Below are 20,770 nucleotides of genomic sequence, written 5' to 3' on the forward strand. Positions count from 1 at the left end.
GCGCCGCCGCGGCCTTCAGCGCGAGGCCTGCTGGGAGTTGTAGTCCGCGGCGAGGCGTCGCAGTCACCTCCCCGCTCTGGGAAGCCGTTGGCGGGCTGCCGGCCGGTGTGCGCGTAGCTGGCGGCGGCGGCGGCGGGAGCCGTCGCCGCCGGGGCTGGCGCCCCAGCCTGTGAGCCCCGGCGCGGGTGGGGCTGGGCGGAGACTCGAAGCTGCTCCAGGGCTGGACCCTGAGGAGAGCGTTGTTGGCGCTCGGCCGGGGCGATGCGGCCACGAGGAGCCCGAGCCCGGGCGCGGCGACAGTGACCGGGCAGCTCCTCAGCGGCCCGGCTGCCGGCTCCGCTCGCCGCGACCGCGAGGCCGCCCCGCGCCGACCGCCGCGCTCCCGCCGACGCCGGCGGCGGCGCCCGTGGTGGCTGTGGTGGCGACGCCAGAGGGGGCGGCGGCGGCGGCGGCGGCGGCGGCGGCGGCGGCGGCCCCGGCGAGGCAGCGCGCCGCGGCCCCCGGAGCGGGTGGAGCCGTGCGAGGGATGCGTGGAAGCCGCGGCGCCTCCTCCTGCTCCTGCTCCTCGAAAGCGCCGGTTTTCGCGGCCGCGGCCGCGGCGGCGAACCATGGAGGTCGAGAACATCACGGCCAACACGTTGCTGCTGAGAGCGCGCCTAGGTGTGTGCGGGCGTCCCGCAGCCGGGAGAACGCGGGTCTCCTCGGGGACCGGGGCCTGGCTGGAGGAGCCCTCGGCCGCGGCGGGCCTGCTCCAGCGCGTCCCGCGCCGCCGGCCCCGGCTGTGCTCTGCTCGGTCCGCGCCCGGTTCCCGGTGGAGCTGCGGCGCGCAGCGCGGGCTGAGGCTTTGCGGTGCGCCGTGGGTCTGCACGCGGCGCGGCGACGGCCCGTCCCTTCTGCTCCCGGAAGGGCCGGATGAGAAGTCCTATCCCAAAGAGCAGGCCGTTCTCAGCTGGAGGGGAACCAGCCGCAGCCGGTGTGTGTCGGGGTGTGTGTGTGCCTGACCAGCAGTGAGGCCTGTTCGGTCTCTGCTGCACTGAGTTTGGTGGTCCCGGCAGAGGGGCAGGAGGGCAGGCACCGCTTCCTCAGCCCTTGCGTGACGTGGGCCGCGGCTGTCAGTGAAGCAGCACCTAGCATGTGCTCTGGCGTGGGCGGGCTTCTGCTTACACGTCTATTCCATGAATGAATCTTGAAGAAGAAAGCAAGGGCAGGTTTTTAAAGGGGAAACAAGGAGTCTGAGTGGAACGAGTTGAGCGTGAGGTGCGGTAGGCTTGAGACCCAGACTTTCCACCCCTGTAAGCAGCCCTGGACAATATGTATGTCATGCTGAATCCGGTTTACAAACTTGGAAGCTGAGGTGCAGCAGAGCTGCATGCAGAATTCAGGGTCAGAAGATTTCTACATGACAGTGTTGGGGACCGGGTGCGGTATTTGGGGGTGGTGCCCCTCCCCCAGCTGCCTTCCGGTTAGGACAGATCGTTATAGCTTGTGTTTCTACCTATCCAACAGAAATAGTAAGGTGCCTCACTGAAAGTCTTTGTTATAATTGGATATTTCTGACCATCTAAAAACCGCCTTTTCTGCCTCAAATGTAGGAGGATATGGCAAAAAAAGCGGTCGCAGTAAAAAATGGAAGGAGATCCTGAAGCTGCCGGCTGTGAGCCAGTGCAGCGAGCTCAGGCAGTCGATTGGTGAGTACCTGGCGGCGCTGCTGGCGCTGTGCTCTGCGGCAGCTCTTACTCTCTCGAGTTCCGTTTTTGTCTCAGAAATGTTTATGCCACATTCTTGTACTTTCATGATTCTTCCCAGGGAAGAAAATCCTTTAGCTTTTCTAGTCTGCATTTATAAAGTGTATGGCTACTGACTTTTTTCATTAAATACTATTTGTAAAGTAATATATGTGCATTGTTTTTTATACAACCAAAGAGTAATAAAGTGGCATTTCCTCTCCCTGTGATCCAACCCACCATTCTCTCTAGAAGTCATCACTGTTAAGTATTAGTAGCTTTCCAGGTAGTTTTCTGTGTATACTGAGAACAATTATTGATGGTAATTTCAAGAAGAGATTAGTCAAGTACAAATATGGTGTATCTATATAATAGAAAATTCTCCAGCTTTGAATAATGAGAGCTAGCTACCGTTCCTGACACGAGCACAAGCAATCAGATGCAGAGGGCCAGCATCGGGTATAGTGTGTTAAGCCACAGCCTGCAACCCTAGCATCACATATGGGAGCACCAGTGAGTCCCGGCTGCTCTGCTTCTGATCGCACTCCCTGCTCGTGTGCCTGGGGAAGCAACAGAAGATAGCCCAAAAGATTGGACCCCTGCCACCCATGTGGGAGACCCTGGATGGAGTTCCTGGCTTCTGCCTGTCCCAACTCTGGCCGTTGCAACCATTTGGGAAGTGCACTACCAGATGGAAGATGTCTTTGTCTCTCCCTCTTTCTCTGTCAATCTGCCTTTCAAATAAAATAAAATAAACCCTCATTTTAAAAAGGAAAGAATCAGTGTAGAACCATGTCCATAGGGCAATCGTAGTGGTGTTTTTAAAGACAGAATTCAGGAGCTCTCACTGTGGTGTAGTGGGCTAAGCCTTCAGCTACAGTGCCGACATCCTACATGGGCGCCAATTTGAGTCCTGGCTGCTCCTCTTCCAATCCAGCTCTCAGCTGTGGCCTGGGAAAGCAGTAGAAGATGACCCAAGTCCTTGGGCCCCTGCACCCACGTGGGAAACCTGGAAGAAGAAGCTCCTGGCTCCTGGCTTTCAGATCTGCCCACCTCTGGCTGTTACGGCCATTTGGGGAGTGAACCAGTGGATGGAAGACCTTTTTCTCTGTTTCTCCCTCTCTCTGTCTATAAATCTACCTCTCAAATAAATAAGTAAAAAAAAAAAATTTTTTTTAAAAAAGAAATTAGAGGGGCTGGCACTGTGGCACAGTGGGTTAACGCCCTTGGCCTGAAACGCCGGCATCCCATATGGGCACCGGTTTGAGACCTGGCTGCTCCACTTCCCATCCAGCTCTCTGGATGTGGCCTTGGAAAGCAGCACAAGGTGGCCCAAGTCCTTGGGCCCCTGCACCCATGTGGGAGACCCAGAGGAAGCTCCTGGCTTCGGATCAGCACAGCTCCGGCCGTTGCAGCCAATTGGGGAGTGAACCATTGGATGGAGGACCTCTTTCTCTCTCTCTCTCTCTCTCTCTCTACCTCTCTCTGTGTAGCTCTGACTTTCAAATAAATAAATAAATCTTTTAAAAAAAATAGATGAATAATTTATTAAAAACATAATTCAGGCCGGCGCTGCGGCTCACTAGGCTAATCCTCCGCCTAGCGGCGCCGGCACACCGCGTTCTAGTCCCGGCTGGAGCGCTGGATTCTGTGCCGGCTGCCCCTCTTCCAGGCCAGCTCTCTGCTGTGGCCCGGGAGTGCAGTGGAGGATGGCCCAGGTGCTTGGGCCCTGCACCCCATGGGAGACCAGGAAAAGCACCTGGCTCCTGCCATCGGATCAGCGCGGTGCGCCGGCCGCAGCGCACTGGCCGCGGCGGCCATTGGAGGATGAACCAACGGCAAAGGAAGACCTTTCTCTCTGTCTCTCTCTCTCACTGTCCACTCTGCCTGTCAAAAAAAAAAAAAAAAAAACACACACCATAATTCAAAAGGAATTCATTGAAATTTTTGATGTTACCAAATTACCCTTTGTTGCATCCAGCATGACAAGGTGTCAGGTGAATCCGAAAGAGGAATGAGGTGGCATAAGATAAAGAAGCAGACTCAAAAATTTATTTTGTTTTTAAATATTTATTTTATTTGGAAGGCAGAGTTATAGGGAGAGACAGAGAAAGAGAAATCTTCTGTCTGCTGGTTCACTCTCTAAATGGCCACAGTGGCTGGAGCTGAACTGATCTGAAGCCAGGAGCCAGGAGCTTCTTCCGGGTCACCCACATGGGTGCAGGGGCCCAAGCACTTGGGCCATCTTCCAATGCTTTCCCAGGCACGTTAGCAGGGAGCTAGATTGGAAGTCGAGCAGCTGGGACTTGAACTGATGCCCATTTGGGATGCAGGCATCATAGGTGGCAACTTTACCCGCTACGCCACAGCACCAGCCCCAAGTTGTAATGCTTTAGTTTTGTTTCCATAACAAATTGAAATAATTTGTCACCACCCATCTAGCCTTACAAAAGATGCTTAAAGGTATACTACACACAGAAACACAGAAACATGGTCATCACTATGAAAGAATGTGAAGGCAGAAAATTTCCCAGTAAAAGTACAAAAGAAATCCAAAGTAAAGATAGGAATATTTATGGAATAATGGCAGGGCCATTTTATTGATAAGTCGTTACTTATCAATAGTCACCTTGAATGTAAATGGCCTCAACTCTCCAGTTAAAAGACACAGACTGGCTGAATGGATTAAAAAACAAAACCCATCTATTTGCTGCCTACAAGAAACACAACTCACCAACAAAGATGCACACAGACTGAAAGAGAAAGAATGGAAAAATATATTCCATGCCAATAAAAACCAAAAAAGAGCTGGTGTAGCCATGCTAATATCAGACAAAATAGAGTTTAACACAAAAACTGTTAAAAGAGACAAAGAAGGGCACTATGTAATGATTAAGGGATCAAGTCAACAGGAAGCTGTGACTATTACAAATGTATACGCCTCTAATTATAAGGCACTGGGCTGTTTTAAAAAATGTTAATGGATCTAAAGGGAGACACAGACTCCAATACAATAGTAATGTGGGACTTTAATACCCTACTTTTAGCAATGGACAGGTCAACTAGACATAAAATCAACAAGCAAACAACAGAATTAGTCAACACTATGGACCAAATGGACCTAACATATCTACAGAGCTTTCCAGCCTATAATCACAGAATACACATTCTTCTCACCAGTGCATAGAATTTTCTCTAGGGTTGGCTACATGCTAGACCATAAAACAAATCTCAGGAAATTCCAAAACATTGAAATCATACCAAGCATCTTCTCTGACCACAATGGAATTAAGTTGTAAATCAACAACTCAGGAATCTTCTAGCGCATATGCAAACAACATGCTCATGAATGAGCAATGGGTCATAGAAGAAATCAAAAGAGAAATCAAAAAATTTCTGGAAATGAATGAAGATGACAATACATTTAAAAACTTAACAGGATATAGCAAAAGCAGTGTTGAGGAAAGCCTATAGCAACTGGTATCTACCATCAAGAAATTGGAAAGGCACCAAATAAATGATCTATTAGTGCATCTCAAGGACCTAGAAAAGCAACAGCAAACCAAACCCAAAACTAGTAGGATAAAAGAAATAATTAAAATTAGAAAAGAAATAAACAAAATTGAAACCAAAAAAAACTAACTGAAGATCAGCAAAACAGAGTTGGTTTTTTTGAAAAAATAATATGACACACCATTGGCCCAACTAACCAAAAAAAAAAAAAAAAAAGAGAGAGAGAGAAGACCCAAATCAATAAAATTAGATGAAAAAGGAGATGTAACAATAGACACTACAGAAATAAAAAGAATCATCAGAAATTACTACAAAGAGTTGTACGCCAACAAACCAGGAAACCTAGAAGAAATGGACAGATTCCTGGTGGACACATACAATCATAAATTGAGCCATGAATACATAGAAAACCTAAACAGACCAATAACCAAGACATAAATTGAATCTGTAGTAAAGACCCTCCCAACAAAGAAAAGCCCAGGACCAGATGGCTTCACTACTGAATTCTTCCAGACATTTAAAGAAGAACTAACTCCAATTTTTCTCAAACTTTTCGAAACAATTGATAGGGAGGGAATCCTCCCAAACACACTTCTGTGAAGCCAGCATCACCTTAATTCCTAAACCTGAAAAAGATACAACAGACAAAGAGAACTACAGACCAATTTCCCTGATGAACATAGACGCAAAAATCCTCAACAAAATACTAGCCAGTCGAATCCAATAACATCAAAAAAAAATCATTCACCCAGACCAAGTGGGATTTATCCCTGGTATGCAGAGATGGTTCAACATTTGCAAGTCAATCAATGTGATACATCACATTAACAAATTGTAGAACAAAAATCATATGATTATCTCAATAGATGCAGAGAAAGCATTTGATAAAATACAACACCCTTTCATGATAAAAACTCTAAACAAATTAGGTATAGAAAGAACATTCCTCAACACATTCAAGGCAATTTATGATAAACCCATGACCAGCATTATGTTGAATGGGGAAAAGTTGGAAGCATTCCCACTGAGATCCAGAACCAGACAAGGATGCCCACTCTCTCCATTGCTGTGCTGGAAGTTTTAACCAGAGCCATTAGTCAAGAAAAAGAAATCAAAGGGATACAAATTGGGAAGGAGAAAGTCAAACCATCCCTATTTGCAGATGACATGATTCTATATATAGGGGATCCAAAAGACTCCACTAGGAGACTATTGGAACTCATGGAAGACTTTGGTAAAGTGGCAGGATGTAAAATCAACACACAAAACTCAACAGCCTTTGTATACAGACAATGCCAAGGCTGAGAAACAGCTTCTAAGATCAATCCCATTCACAGTAGCTACAAAAGAAAAGCAAATACCTCAGAACAAATTTAACGAAGGATGTCAAAGATCTCTATGATGAGAATTATAAAACATAAAGAAATAGAAGAAGGTACCAAAAAATGGAAAAGTCTTCCATGTTAATGGAGTGGAAGATACATATCATCAAAATGTCCATACTACAGAAAGCAATTTACAGATTCAGTGCAATGCCAGTCAAAATACCAAGGACATTCTCCTCGGATATAGAAAAAATGATGCTGAAACTCATGGAAACACAGGAGACCTTGACTAGCTAATAGAACCTTATACAACAAAAACCAAGCTGGAGGGATTGCAGTACTAGATTTCAAAACATACTACAGGCCAGTTATAATAAAACAGCCTGATACTGGTACAAAAACAGGTGTATAGACCAATGGAACAGAATAGAAAATCAGAAATCAATCCATTCATCTACAACCAACTTATCTTTGACAAAGGAGCTAAAATCAATCCCTGGAGCAAGGACTGGCTCTTCAATGAATGGTGCTGGGGAAGCTGAATCTCCACGTGCAGAAGTATGAAGCAAGACCCCTACCTTACACCTTACACAAAAATCCACTCAACATGGATTAAAGACCTAAATCTATGACCTGATACCATCAAATTATTAGAGAACATTGGGATAACCCTCAAGACATTGGCATAGGCCAAGAGTTCTTGGAAAAGATCCCAGAAGCACATGCAATCAAAGCCAAAATTGACAAATGGGTTTACATTCAAATTGAGAAGCTTCTGTACTGCAAAAGAAACACTCAGCAAAGTGAGAGGCAACTGACAGAATCGGAGAAATTACTTGCAAACTATGCAACTGATGAAAGATTAATATCCAGAATAGATAGAGATCAAGAAAGTCAACAACAACAGGACAAACAACCCAGTTAAGAAAGAGCGAAGGACTCACACATGCATTTTTCAAAAGAGGAAATCCAAATGGCCAAAAGACACATGAAAAATGCTGAGGATCACTAGCTGTCAGGGAAATGCAAATCCAAACCACAGTGAGATTCATCTCACCCCAGTTAGAGTGGCTTTCATACAGAAATCAACAAACAACAAATGCTAGCGAGGATGTGGGGAAAAAGGTACCCTATTTCACTGTCAGTGGGAATGTAAACTGGTAAAGACACTACAGAAGACAGTATGGAGATACCTCAGAAATCTGAATATAGGGGCCAATGCCGTGGTGCACTAGGTTAATCTGCTTGCAGTGCTGGCATCCCGTATAGGCACAGGGTTCTAGTCCTGGTTGCTCCTCTTCCACTCCAGCTCTCTGCTGTGGCCTGGGAAAGCAGTGGAAGATGGCCCAGGTGCTTGGGCCCCTGCACCCACATGGGAGACCAGAAGGAAGCACCTGGCTCCTTGCTTCGGATCGGTGCAGCTCTGGCCTTTGCAGCCATTTGGGGAGTGAACCAACGGAAGGAAGACCTTTCTCTCTGTCTCTCACTCTCTCTCACTGTCTGTAACTCTACCTGTCAAATAAATAAATAAAATCTTAAAAAAAAAAAGAAATCTGAATATAGACTTGCCATATGACCCAGCCATCCCACTCCTGGGAATTTACCCAAGGAAAATGAAATCAGCATATGAAAGAGTTTTCTGTACCCCCATGTTTATTACAGCTCAATTCACAATAGCTAAGGTATGGAATCAACCCAAATGCCCATCAACTGAAGACTGGATAAAAGTAATTATGGGATATATCCACCATGGAATACTACACAGCGGTTAAAAAAAAAGAAATCCTGTGATCTGCAACATAATGAATGAAACTGGAAAACATCATACTTAGTGAATTAAGCCAGTCCCAAAAGGACAGATACCATATAATCTCTCTGACCTGTGATAACTAATAGAGCACCTAAAAAGTAATCTATAGAAGTGAAATTGACACTTTGAGAAGTGACTGAACAGCCCTTGTCTTGAGTGTTGAGGAACATTTTTCCCCATACTATTTGTTGAACTCTTTACTTAACATATACTTTACTTAATCATATGTGTATAAAGTTAATTGAAAATAGATCTTAGTAAAAAATACGAATGGGAACAGGAGAGGGAGGAGGAAGAGTGGTAGGAGTATTGGTAGGAGAGCGGGTACAGTGGGAAGAATCGCTATGTTCCTGAAGTTGTAATTATGAAATCTATAAGGTTTGTATACTTTAAATAAAATATTTCTGAAGAAAAAAATAAATAAAAAAAACCTAGTTACAAGTTATAGTTAAGTGTTTTGAAGGAAAAAGTACAGGGCCTGGCACTATGGCATAGTGGGCTAAGACTCTGCCTGCAGTACTGGCATCCATATGGGTGCTGGTTCACATCCCATATGAAGTGGCTCCTTCACTTCCCATCCAGATCTCTGCTATGGCCTGGGAAAGCAGTAGAAGATGGCCCAAGTCCTTGGGCCCCTGCACCCACATGGGAGACCTGGAAGAAGCTCCTGGCTTTCAGATTATGGCTATTTTTGGGGAGTGAACCATTAGATCGAAGACCTTTCTTCTTGTCTCCCTTTCTTTGTCTGTAACTCTACTTCTCAAATAAGTATTTCAGAAAAGAAATACAGGCAGTGGAGAGGCAGGAACTTAGCCTAGTTGGGAAGGAGAGAGGGAGGACTAGGGAGGCTTTAAGAAGGAATGGGATAAGAGGAAGGGATCGGGGGCTGGCCCTGTGGCGCAGTAGGTTAATCCTCCGCCTGCGGCACCGGCATCCCATGTGGGCGCCAGTTCATGTCCCAGCTTCCCCTCTTCCCATCCAGCTCTCTGCTGTGGCCTGGGAAAGCAGTAGAAGATGCCCCAAGTGCTTGGGCCCCTGCACCCGCATGGGAGACTGGAAGAGGCACCTGGCTCCTGGCTTCAGATTGGTGCAGCTCTGGTCATTGCGACCATCTGGGGAGTGAACCAACGGAAGGAAGACCTTTCTCTCTGTCTCTCCCTCTCTCTATCTGTAACTCTACCTCTCAAATAAATAAATCTTAAAAAAAAAAAAAAGGATGGGATCCCCAGGGTAAGAAAAGCATTTTCCAGGCAGCAAGGTTAACAAGTATGATGGCCCAAAATTGGGAGGGAATGTGGCAGTTCCCTGGGTCTCAACAAAGGCCAGGCTTCCTGGAGCAAAGACTAAGGCAGAACGTTACGCAGGGTGAGATGGAAGGCAGTAGGCAGAGGCTTGTGGGCCTGCAAGAAGGTTTTGTCTTACTGGAGTTAAGAGAAGTCGACGTGACCAGATTTTTAGCAGAGGAATGATGTAATCAGATTTATGTTTTGAGATTCTCTCTCAGGCTTTTCTGTGGGGAGTGGGCTCCAGGGGGTCAAAGAGGAAACAGGAAGACCCTCTAAGAGGCAACAGGTGATGGTAACTTGGTTTGGGATGGTGGTGAAGGAACTGAAAAAATTGATGACCTTGAGAGATACGTAGGAAGTGTAATCAATAGATTTCTGTGTGGGAGTGAAAAAGGGGAGGTATTTAAGGATGACTTCCAGGTCTGGTCCATTCACTGAGCTAGGGTGCCCAGGGACATGAACCTGCGTGGGTAGAAGCTGTTCATACGGAGAGCTCAGAGAAGTCGGGGCTGTCAACAGGACTCGGCAATATCTGTGTTGAGAAAATGCTCAGAAGTCGGGAGACGGAAGCAAATGAACTCCTGCTGGAGGGGAGTGGGCTCTGAATAAGTGCAGGGGACTTGACCTTGTTGTGTGCAGCGAGGAGCAGGTGGGCCACCAGGCAGGGTCTGCAGCCTGAGGGTCGAGGAGAACTGGAGCCAGGGTGGTCTGGCAGCTGGGCACAGCAGAGGCCACTGGATATGGCTATAGGTTCAAGTTTCTGGTCTGGTTTTTCTTTTCCCATGCCTGGAATACTACTCGACCACATTTTAAGTGGTTGACTGAGTGAATGCTTTGGGGACCCGAGCACTTGATTCAGTGAAAACAATTGGGCGGAAGTTACCTGCGAAGTCCTCCGTTTGCACGCGGGTCCTCGTTTCTGTCTGCATTGATTTCTGTAGCACTTGATTTAGTACGGCAGAAAGTAATTCTCGGGTTTTTCTAATTTTTATCTTTTGCTGGTTCTGAATGTGTGGAACAGAATTTGTATGGAGTAAGCAAACTGAAAAACTCAAGTTAGTGTTCTTTCTGGAGGACGAGACAGAGTGAGAAAGAGGAAGAGCGTTCTGAGAAGCAGCTCATTCCTGTCGGAGTCTGATGCCATCAGAGGAATTGTCTGTCAGCTGCTTCCCCTGCAGAGGACCCACGGTGCTGCCTCTCGTGACTGCGGCACTGTGGTTGGAGGGCCCAGGTGCTCCTCTGTGCCCATTGCATGGGGAGCCTGTCCTGCCTCCCCAGCTGTCCCAGTCTGCTCATGCATACCTTTCCCACGGAGCTGGCGCCGAGTGCAACAGCTGGGTCTCTGGTGCCTGCAGGATCCAGGCCTCTAGTGGTTTAACAAAGATGCGCTTACTGCTTTGGAAACATGGTACTTTGTTATAGCATTTTGTGAAATTGAACGCATGGAGAGTGAAACCATGTAAAATTTGGTTGAAGTTAAGGCAATCCAGAAATGAATTTGGAAAGTTTGAATAGAAATTATCTGAATAGACAAGTATTTGGGGGGCTGGCGTTGTGGTGCAGTGGTTAAAGCTGCTGGCTGTGATGCTGGCATCCCATATGGGCACTGGTTCAAGTTCTCGCTACTCCACTTCTGATCCAGCTCCCTGCTAAGGATGTAGGAAAGCAAGGGAAGGTGGCCCAAGCATTCTGGCCCTGTCACCCATGCCGCAGACTTGGATGAAGCTCCTGGCTTCGACCTGGCCCAGCCCTGGCCTTTCTGTCCATCTGTCCAGCTGATGGAAGCTCTTTTACTCTCTTTCCTTCTCTCTCTGTAACTCTTTCAAATAAATAAATTTTAAAGAAAAGAAAGAAGTATTTTTGAATGTCCAGTGATGATGTAAATATAAAATGTAAAACAAACCACTATATATACCAAAAATTGTTGAGATGTTCAGGTGTTTGCAGGTGAAACAGGTGGATTTAGAACATGGATTTGCTTCCTTGTCTGTCGCAGGGTGGCGTCCTCCTTCTCTGCACTGGTGTCCTCTAAGGTAGCTCCTTGTGCTCCAGAGACGTCTCTAAACGCTGACTGTCCCTGAGATATCTGTCTCCCGCCCAGCGTGTGTAACACCATCCCTCCTTCTCTTTCTCTGTCAGCATTTTCCCAGTGCTGCCTACACAGGGGCAACTTGCCTCCCACGTGGTCACTGCAATGGACTACCTGCTTCTCTCAGCTGGAGTGCTGGCAGGTGGGTTCTCAGCCCAGTGAGGCCTGCCTTCTGCCTGTTGACCACTCACCTACGCTCAGTCACCGCCTTCCTCTTGTCCCTTCCTCAGTTTCCCTGGGAATGGAGCCCATGTATGCAGTGCCCTCCCCGACAAGGGCACAGACCGTGGAGCTGTTGAGATGAATAGCCTCCCTGACTCACTTGCCCCGTCCTTCCCGCTCTCCTGCCTTGCTGTGGCCTCAGTCTGTTCCTTCTGCTGTCCGGTGAGTCACCTGCCCATCTATCTCAACCCTGAAATGATCTCTGTAGCCCCAGAATCAGGCTTGGAACCTGGATCACAGTCAAGGCAGCCCTCAGAAGGGAGCAGTTCCATCATCTCTGATGTTCTTAAGATGCCAAACGTAGTTGGGAAGATTAAATGAGATGATTCACAGAAAGGACTTAAAGAGCACCTGGCACTCAGTAAGAGGTGAAGAAGTGCTACTGTGATTAGTGCTTGCTTCTCTTTTTTTTTTCCCAACTGAATCCTATTTATTTATTTATTTATTTATCTTTTATTTAATAAATATAAATTTCCAAAGTACAACTTTTGGATTATAGCAGCGTTTTCCCCCCATAACCTCCCTCCCACCCGCAACCATCCCATCTCCCACTCCCTCTCCCATCCCATTCTTCATCAAGATTCATTTTCAATTATCTGTATATACAGAAGATCTACTTAATATTTACTAAATAAAGATTTCAACAGTTTGCACCCATACAGACACACAAAGTATAGAGTACTGTTTTAGTAGTAGTTTTATCATTAATTCACATAGTACAACACATTAAGGACAGATCCTACATGGGGAATAAGTGCACAGTGACTCCTGTTGTTGATTTAACAATTGACACTCTTGTTTGTGATGTCAGTGATCTCCCGAGGCTCTTGTCACGAGCTGCCAAGGCTATGGAAGCCTCTTGAGTTCACCAATTCCGATCTTATTTAGACAGGGCCATAGTCAAAGTGGAAGTTCTCTCCTCCCTTCAGAGAAAGGTACCTCCTTCTTAGATGGCCCGTTCTTTCCGTTGGGATCTCACTCACAGAAATCTTTCATTTAGGTGGTTTTTTTTTTTTTTTTTTTTTTTGTTTTGTTTTTTTTTTTTTGCCACAGAGTCTTGGCTTTCCATGCCTGCGAAACTCTCATGGGCTGTGGGTGGGTAAATCATTTACTTGTCCATGGGTTGTTCTAAAAATTGAAATCTAGTAACAACAGTACAATGATATAATTATTCATGTACCATGTAATCTAGAGAGAATATGTAGAGTTGGAATAATATAGTACAAGAAAATATACTTTGTTGTTCATACTTTGCCAGGGTAACCTTCCAGATCTCTCTCTCTCTCTCTCTCTCTCTCTTTTTTTGGTAAATCCATTCATTTTTACTTGAAAGGCAGAGAGGCAGAAACCAACAGAGATCTTCCCGTCTACTGGTTCATTCCCAAATGTCCACTACAGTTTGGGCTGGGTTGGAATGGGCTGCGCCTGGACAAAGAATCCTCAGTGTGGGTCCCCCATGTAGATGGCAGGGACCGGTTACTCGAGCCATCACCTGGTGACTTCCAAGGTGCACGTTAGCAAGAAGCTGGAATTGGGAGTGGAACCAGGACTCAAACCCAGGCTCTCTGATGTGGGAGACAGGCACCCCCAGCTGTGTCTTAGCCATTGCTCCAAAGGTGTACCCCCAAATATCTGGTTTTAATGTAATCTTTTTAAAAAGATTTTATTTATTTGAAAGGCAGAGTAAAAGAGAGGGGGAGGGGGAGGGAGAGAGAGGAGGAGAGGGGGGAAGGGGGAGAGGGAGAGGGAGAGATCGTCTATCCATTGGTTTACTCCCCAAATGGTCACAATGACTGAGGCTGGGCCAGGCTGAAGTCAGGAGCCAGGAACTCCATCTGGGTGTCCCAAGTGAGTGGCAAGGGCCCAATTATTTGGGCCATCACCTGCTGCTTTCCCAGGCACATTAGCAGGGAGCTGGATCTGAAGTGGACTGACCATTTGGGACTTGAACTTGCTCCAAGATGGGATGCTGGTATTGCAAGCAGTGACTTGACGCATTGTGCTACAATGGTGGCCCCAATGTAATAATTTTTTTAAGCTTATTTTTATCTACTTGAAATCAGAGAGGAGAGAGAGAGATCTTCCATCCACTGTTTTACTCCCCAAATGCCTGCTACAGCCAGGGCTGGGTCAGGCTGAAGCCAGGAGCCAGGAATTGCGTCCTGGTCTCTCATCTGAGTAGCAGGGACCCAAGTACGTGGACCACCTTTCTCTGTCTTTCCACAGCATTAGTAGAAAGCTAGATGGGCAGTGGAGCAGCCAGGACTTGAACTGGAAAGCTAATATGGGATGCTGGTGGCACAAGCAGCAGTTAACCCGCTACACAACAACCCTATTTTTCTCCTTTTATTGTTATGGTTCTTCAAATAATTTTTATATGAGGTATATGGAAGGTAAAATCTTAAATTCTTAAGTTTTACAAAATGTCCTTTGGGGCTGGCGCTGTGGTATAGGGGTTAAAGCCAGCACCTGCAGTGCCAGCATCCCGTTTGAGCACGAGCTTGAGTCTTGGCTGCTCCACTTCTGACTCAGCTGTGTGCCTGGGAAAGCAGCGGAAGATGGCCTGCACCCATGTGGGAGACCTGGAAGAAGCTCTTGACTCCTGATTTTGGACTGGCTCAGCTCTGGCCGTTGCCGCCATTTGGGGAGTGAACCAACGAATGGAAGATTTCTCTCTCTCTCCCCCTCCCTCCCTCCCTCCTCCCCCCTCCCCATCTTTTCTCCCACACCTCGTAACTCTGCCATGCAGATAAATAAATAAATCTTAAAAAAGACACACAGAGGGGCTGGTGCTGTGGCTCATTTGGTTGATCCTCCACCTGCGGTGCCGGCATCCCATATGGGCACAGGGTTCTAGTCCCGGTTTCTCCTCTTCCAGTCCAGCTCTCTGCTGTGGCCCAGGAGGGCACTGGAGGATGGCCCAAGTGCTTGGGCCCCTGCACCCGCATGGGAGACCAGGAAGAAGCACCTGGCTCCTGACTTTGGATCGGTGCAGCGCTGGCCGTGGTGGCCATTTGGGGAGTGAACCAACGGAAAGAAGACCTTTCTCTCCACCTCTCTCTCTCTCTCACTGTCTGTAACTCTACTTGTCTAATAAATTTAAAAAAGAAAAAAGAAACACAGAAAAATGTTCATTTGCCTTCTCATTTGTTGGATATGGAATGGAATAGAGTGAGGTTTAGACACACATATGCACATATCCACACACACCTGAATTTCGACAACATTGCTGTTTGAGCCCCAACTTTGCTTACACAGGTGTCCCTCTAATTTATTACGTTTTGTGGGCAACTTTTTTTTTCTTTCTCAGAAGTTGTAAGAATTTCTGTGCTTAGTGTTAGGAGATATCCCAGGGACGTCTCTAGATGTGGGCCATGTTCTTTATTAGTTATGGTTCGCAGAGGGGCCTTTAAGTGTGTGGCTTGGGAACATTTTGCTTGATCTATCTCTTTCTATCTATCTATACCTACCTCTATCCATCTACCTATCAATGTATGGATCTATGTCTATGTCTTCCCCCACTCCATCTTACCTAGCTTTATTTATTTATTTATTTAACATATAGTGTTAGACAGTGAGAGAGAGAGATAGAGAGAGAGAGAGAAAGCTCTTCCTTCCGTTGGTTCACCCCCCAAATGGCCGCTACGGCTGGAACTATGCTGATCCGAAGCCAGGAGCCAGGTGCTTCCTCCTGGACTCTCATTCAGGTGCAGGAGCCCAAGCACTTGGGCCATCCTCCACTGCCCTTCCCGGCCACAGCAGAGAACTGGACTGGAAGAGGAGCAACCAGGACAAGAACTCTGGACCCATATGGGATGCTGGTGCTGCAAGTGGAGGATTAACCAAGTGAGCCACTGCGCTAGCCCCCTTACCTAGCTTTATATACTTGGAACTTCTATCAGATACTTGACTTTTTTTTAAAAGATTTATTTATTAATATGAAAGGCAGAGTTATAGAGAGGCAGAGAGAGAGAGAGAGAGCGGCGCCGATCGAAGCCTGGAGCCAGGAGCTTCTTCTGGTCCTTGGGCCATCTCCTACTGCTTTCTCAGGCCATGACAGAGAGCTGGATCAGAAGTGGAGCAGCCAGGATTCAAACTGGCACCCATATGGGATGCCGGCACTGCAGGTGGAGGCTTTACCCGCTATGTCACAGTGCCGGCCTTGATACTTGACTTTCTTTATCTTCTACATTTCAGTGTTCTCTCATATTTTATTTGCTTTTTGCTGTTCGTTTTGGATCTCTTCTTTTTAATCCAGACCAACATTTGTGCTTTTCTGCACGTACAGACTGCTATTCAGTCTTTCTGACAGCGTTTACTCATGAATTGTGATTTTAATTTCTAAGAATGCTCCCTATTCTGTAATTGCTTCTTTTTCATATGGGCTATTCTTCTTTGATGACTCTAACAGTCTCTTCCCTATCTCAGAGGGATATTAATTCTTCTTTTTCTTTTAAGATGTATTTATCTGAAAGGCAGAGTGACAGAAAGAGGGAAGGAGAGAGATCTTCCATCCGCTGGTTCACTCTCCAAATGGCTGCAATGGCCAGGATTGAGCCAGGAGCTCCATCCAGGTCTCCCACATGGGTGGCAGAGCCCAAGCACTTGGACCATCTTATGCTGCTTTTCCCAGATGCATTAACAGGAATCTGGATAGGAAGCAGAGCAGCCAGGACCTAAACCGGCTCTCCGTTGTGGATGCCAATGGCACAGGTAGCAGCTTAGACCACTTTGCCACAACACTGGCTCCTAATAAGGTTTGAAAAGACACAGGTTGGGCCTGGCATTGTGGCACAGCAGGTTAAAGACAGCCTGCAGCACCAGCATCCGATCTGGGCGCTGATTTGAGTCCCGGCTGCTTCACTTCCCATCCAGATCTCTGCTATGGCCTGGGAAAGCAGTAGAAGATGGCCCAAGTCCTTGGGCCCCTGAACCCACGTGGGAGACCCAGAAGAAGCTCCTGGCTCCTGACCTTTTTTTTTTTTTTTTTTTTTTGACAGGCAGAGTGGACAGTGAGAGAGAGAGAGACAGAGAGAAAGGTCTTCCTTTGCCGTTGGTTCACCCTCCAATGGCCGCCGCAGCTGGCGCGCTGCGGCTGGCGCACCGCACCGATCCGATGGCAGGAGCCAGGAGCCAGGTGCTTTTCCTGGTCTCCCATGGGGTGCAGGGCCCAAGCACCTGGGCCATCCTCCACTGCACTCCCTGGCCACAGCAGAGGGCTGGCCTGGAAGAGGGACAACCGGGACAGAATCCGGCGCCCCGACCGGGACTAGAACCCGGTGTGCCGGCGCCGCTAGGCGGACTTTGTTTTGACGCAGCCCTGGCCATTGCAGTCATCTGGGGGGAGTGAACCAGCAGATGGAAGACCTCTCTCTCTCTCGGGCTCTACCTCTCTCTGTAACTCTGTCTTTCAAATAAATCTTCTTTAAAAGATTATTTTTAATTATAATAATAATTAATCTTTTTAAAAAGATTTATTAAAATCTTTATAAAAGTATTTTTAAAAAGATTTATTTATTTGAAAGTCAGAGTTACACACAGAAAGGGAGGCAGAGAGAGAGAGAGAGAGATCTTCCATCCGATGGTTCACTCCCCAATTGGCTGCAACAGCCAAAGCTTCACTGATTCGAAGCCAGGAGCCAGGAGCTTCTTCCAGGTCTCCCATGCGGGTGCAAGGGCCCAAGGACTTGGGCCATCTTCCACTGTGGCGTAGCAGGTAAAGCCACTGCCTGCAGTGCTGGTATCCCATATGGGCACTGGTTCGAGTCTTAGCTGTTCCACTTCCGATCCAGCTCTGCTATCCTAGGAAAGCATTAGAAGATGGCCCAAATCCTTGTGCCCCTGCACCTGCGTGGGAGACCCGGAGGAAGATCTTGGCTCCTGGCTTCAGATCGGCACAGCTCCAGCCATTGTGGCCATCTGGGGAGTGAACCAGTGGATGGAAGACCTCTCTTTCTCTCTCTCTCCTTCTCTCTCCCCCTCTCCCTCTGCCTCTATGTAACTCTGCCTTCAAATAAATAAATAAATCTTTTTTAAAAAATAAAAGAATAATAAAAATTTTAAAGATACAGGCTTTATTCTCTTTTCTCCTTTGTGTTGGGTACTTATTAAAATCTGTTGCTTTTTCCCCACATGTCTGGAGATCTGAGGTTATTTTTCAAGTTGCTGGTAAGATCTGTTTGTTAACGTGGGTGTGTCCAGTGCAGCCTTCCCCTGCAGCTGCACAGTTCCTTCTTCCTGGCATGCTCTGTCTTGGATCCCCAGGGTTCTGGTGCCTGCGTTCCAATGGACAGCATCCCTATGGGACGTGTGCGCCAGTGCCACACACACACGCAGCCACTTGTTTTGCTAAAAGAGCTCCTTGACTCAACATGAGCAGTTTCTGCGCTCTGCCTTGGGCCCTGCTGTGTCTCAGCAATGCTCTCCTCCTTCAAAGTGGCCTCAGGCTGAAGGAAAAGCCTCTCGAGGGGTTCCCATACCCTGCTCATTTGGGGGCTTAGGCTGATGGTGCCTTTACTAATCCAGCTGCACCAGCTTCTCTCTTCCTTACAGTCCTCAAAAGTGTGTCTCCTGAAGTGCCCTGCACGCTTGTTCTGCATGAGGATTTAAATTTTTTATGGGCAACTGCTTTTTTTTTAAAGATTTATTTTATTTATTTGAAAGACAGAGTTACAGAGAGAGGTAGAGACAGAGAGAGAGGTCTTCCATCCGCTGGTTCACTCCTCTGATGGCCACAACGGCCAGAGCTGCACCGATTTGAAGCCAGGAGCTTTTTTTTTTTTTTTTTTTTTTTTTTGACAGGCAGAGTGGACAGTGAGAGAGAGAGACAGAGAGAAAGGTCTTCCTTTGCTGTTGGTTCACCCTCCAATGGCCGCCGCGGCCAGTGCGCTGCGGCCGGCGCACCGCGCTGATCCGATGGCAGGAGCCAGGTGCTTTTCCTGGTCTCCCATGGGGTGCAGGGCCCAAGGACTTGGGCCATCCTCCACTGCACTCCCTGGCCACAGCAGAGAGCTGGCCTGGAAGAGGGACTACCGGGACAGAATCCGGCGCCCCAACTGGGACTAGAACCCCGTGTGCCGGCGCCGCAAGGCGGAGGATTAGCCTACTGAGCCGCGGCGCCGGCCAGCCAGGAGCTTCTTACAGGTCTCCCACGCAGGTGCAAGGGCCCAAGGACTTGCGCCATCTTCTGCTTTTCCAGGCCACAGCAGAGAGCTGGATCAGAAGAGGAGTAGCCGGGACTAGAACCAGCGCCCATATGAGATGCCGGCGCTTCAGGCCAGGGCTTTAACCCGCTGCACCACAGTGACAGCCCCTGTTGTTTTAATAGTCAGTCATTTCAGTAAGAAGCTAGGAGAAAAGGCAGGCAGAACTGTCTGCTCCATCTGCCACCCTCAGCTGAAAAGCAGCTACATTTCAGAACCTTTGAATTAGGGAGGAATGTATTAAACATTTTCAGTGTTTCAAAACCACAACTATTTTTTAACATAATATTATTTATTATAGAGTTGACTTTCCTAATATTAATGGAAATCACTGAGAATTTGCTATACACTATTAAGAAGATACATCTATGGCTGGCGCCGTGGCTCACTAGGCTAATCTTCTGCTTGCAGCACTGGCACCCCGGGTTCTAGTCTCGGTTGGGGCGCCGGATTCTGTCCCGGTTGCCCCTCTTCCAGTCCAGCTCTCTGCTATGGCCCGGGAAGGCAGCGGAGGATGGCCCAAGTCCTTGGGCCCTGCACCCATGGGAGATCAGGAGAAAGCGCCTGGCTCCTGGCTTCAGATCGGCACAGCACCCGCCGTAGCGGCCACTTGGGGGGTAAACCAACGGAAAAAAAAGGAAGACCTTTCTCTCTCTCTCTCTCTCTCTCTCTCTCACTGTCTAACTCTGCCTGTACAAAAAAAAAAAAAAAAAAAAAAAAAAAAGAAAAGAAGAAGAAGCTACATCTACAGAATCTATTGCATTGTTTTAATGAATAAGACTTCACAAGAAATATTGCAAAACCACAACTTTTTGGCTGGTACTTTTTCCCAAATGTGCACAACAGCCAGTGCAGGGCCAGGCTGAAGCCCAGGACCCAGGAACTCAATTTGAGTCTCCCAAGTGGGAAACAGGGACCCTAACCCTAACCCTAACCCTAACCCTAACCCTAAACCCTAACCCTAACCCTAACCCTAAACCCTAACCTTAACCCTAACCTTAACCCTAACCCTAACCCTAACCCTAACCTTAACCCCTAACCCTAACCCAGGAAAACAATTTGAGTCTCCCAAGTGGGTGACAGGGACCCTAACCCTAACCCTAACCTTAACCCTAACCCTAACCCTAACCCTAACCCTAGCCCTAACCCTAACCCTAACCCTAGCCCAGGACCCAGGAACTCAATTTGAGTCTCCCAAGTGGGTGACAGGGACCCTAACCCTAACCCTAACCCCTAACCATAACCTTAACCCCTAACCATAACCCTAACCCCTAACCCTAACCCTAACCCTAACCCAAGTGGGTGACAGGGATCCTAACCCTAACCCTAACCTTAACCCCTAACCCTAACCCTAAACTTAACCCCTAACCATAACCCTAACCCCTAACCCTAACCCCTAACCCCTAACCCTAACCCTAAACTTAACCCCTAACCATAACCCTAACCCCTAACCCTAACCCCTAACCCCTAACCCTAACCCCTACCCCTAACCATAACCATAACCCCTAACCGTAACCCCTAACCCTAACCCTAACCCAAGTGGGTGACAGGGACCCTAACCCTAACCCTAACCTTAACCCCTAACCCCTAACCATAACC

At 47.6% G+C, this 20,770-nt stretch overlaps 1 protein-coding gene across 8 annotated transcripts in view; it reads left to right on the forward strand.

Moving 5' to 3' along the window:
* Nucleotides 1–59: 59 nt before the first annotated feature.
* GRK4 (G protein-coupled receptor kinase 4) overlaps nt 60–20,770 on the forward strand; it is an 84,726-nt gene continuing 64,015 nt past the window's right edge. For 7 of the 8 annotated variants that reach the window (XR_016228564.1, XR_016228565.1, XR_016228569.1 and 4 more), the window contains exons 1-2: nt 60–660; nt 1,593–1,688. Coding sequence is in view for 3 of the 8 variants with exons in the window: in XM_051836706.3 (XP_051692666.3) it covers nt 609–660; nt 1,593–1,688 (148 nt within the window). In the remaining 5 variants the exon portion in view is untranslated. Of the gene's footprint in view, nt 661–1,592; nt 1,689–20,770 lie in introns of those variants that run through there. The other variant, XM_089324976.1, reaches the window with a different exon arrangement.

Source organism: Oryctolagus cuniculus, chromosome 2, assembly GCF_051225735.1.
Source record: "Oryctolagus cuniculus isolate XC-2025 breed Fujian yellow rabbit chromosome 2, ASM5122573v1, whole genome shotgun sequence".
NCBI classification, from domain to species: Eukaryota; Metazoa; Chordata; class Mammalia; order Lagomorpha; family Leporidae; genus Oryctolagus; species Oryctolagus cuniculus.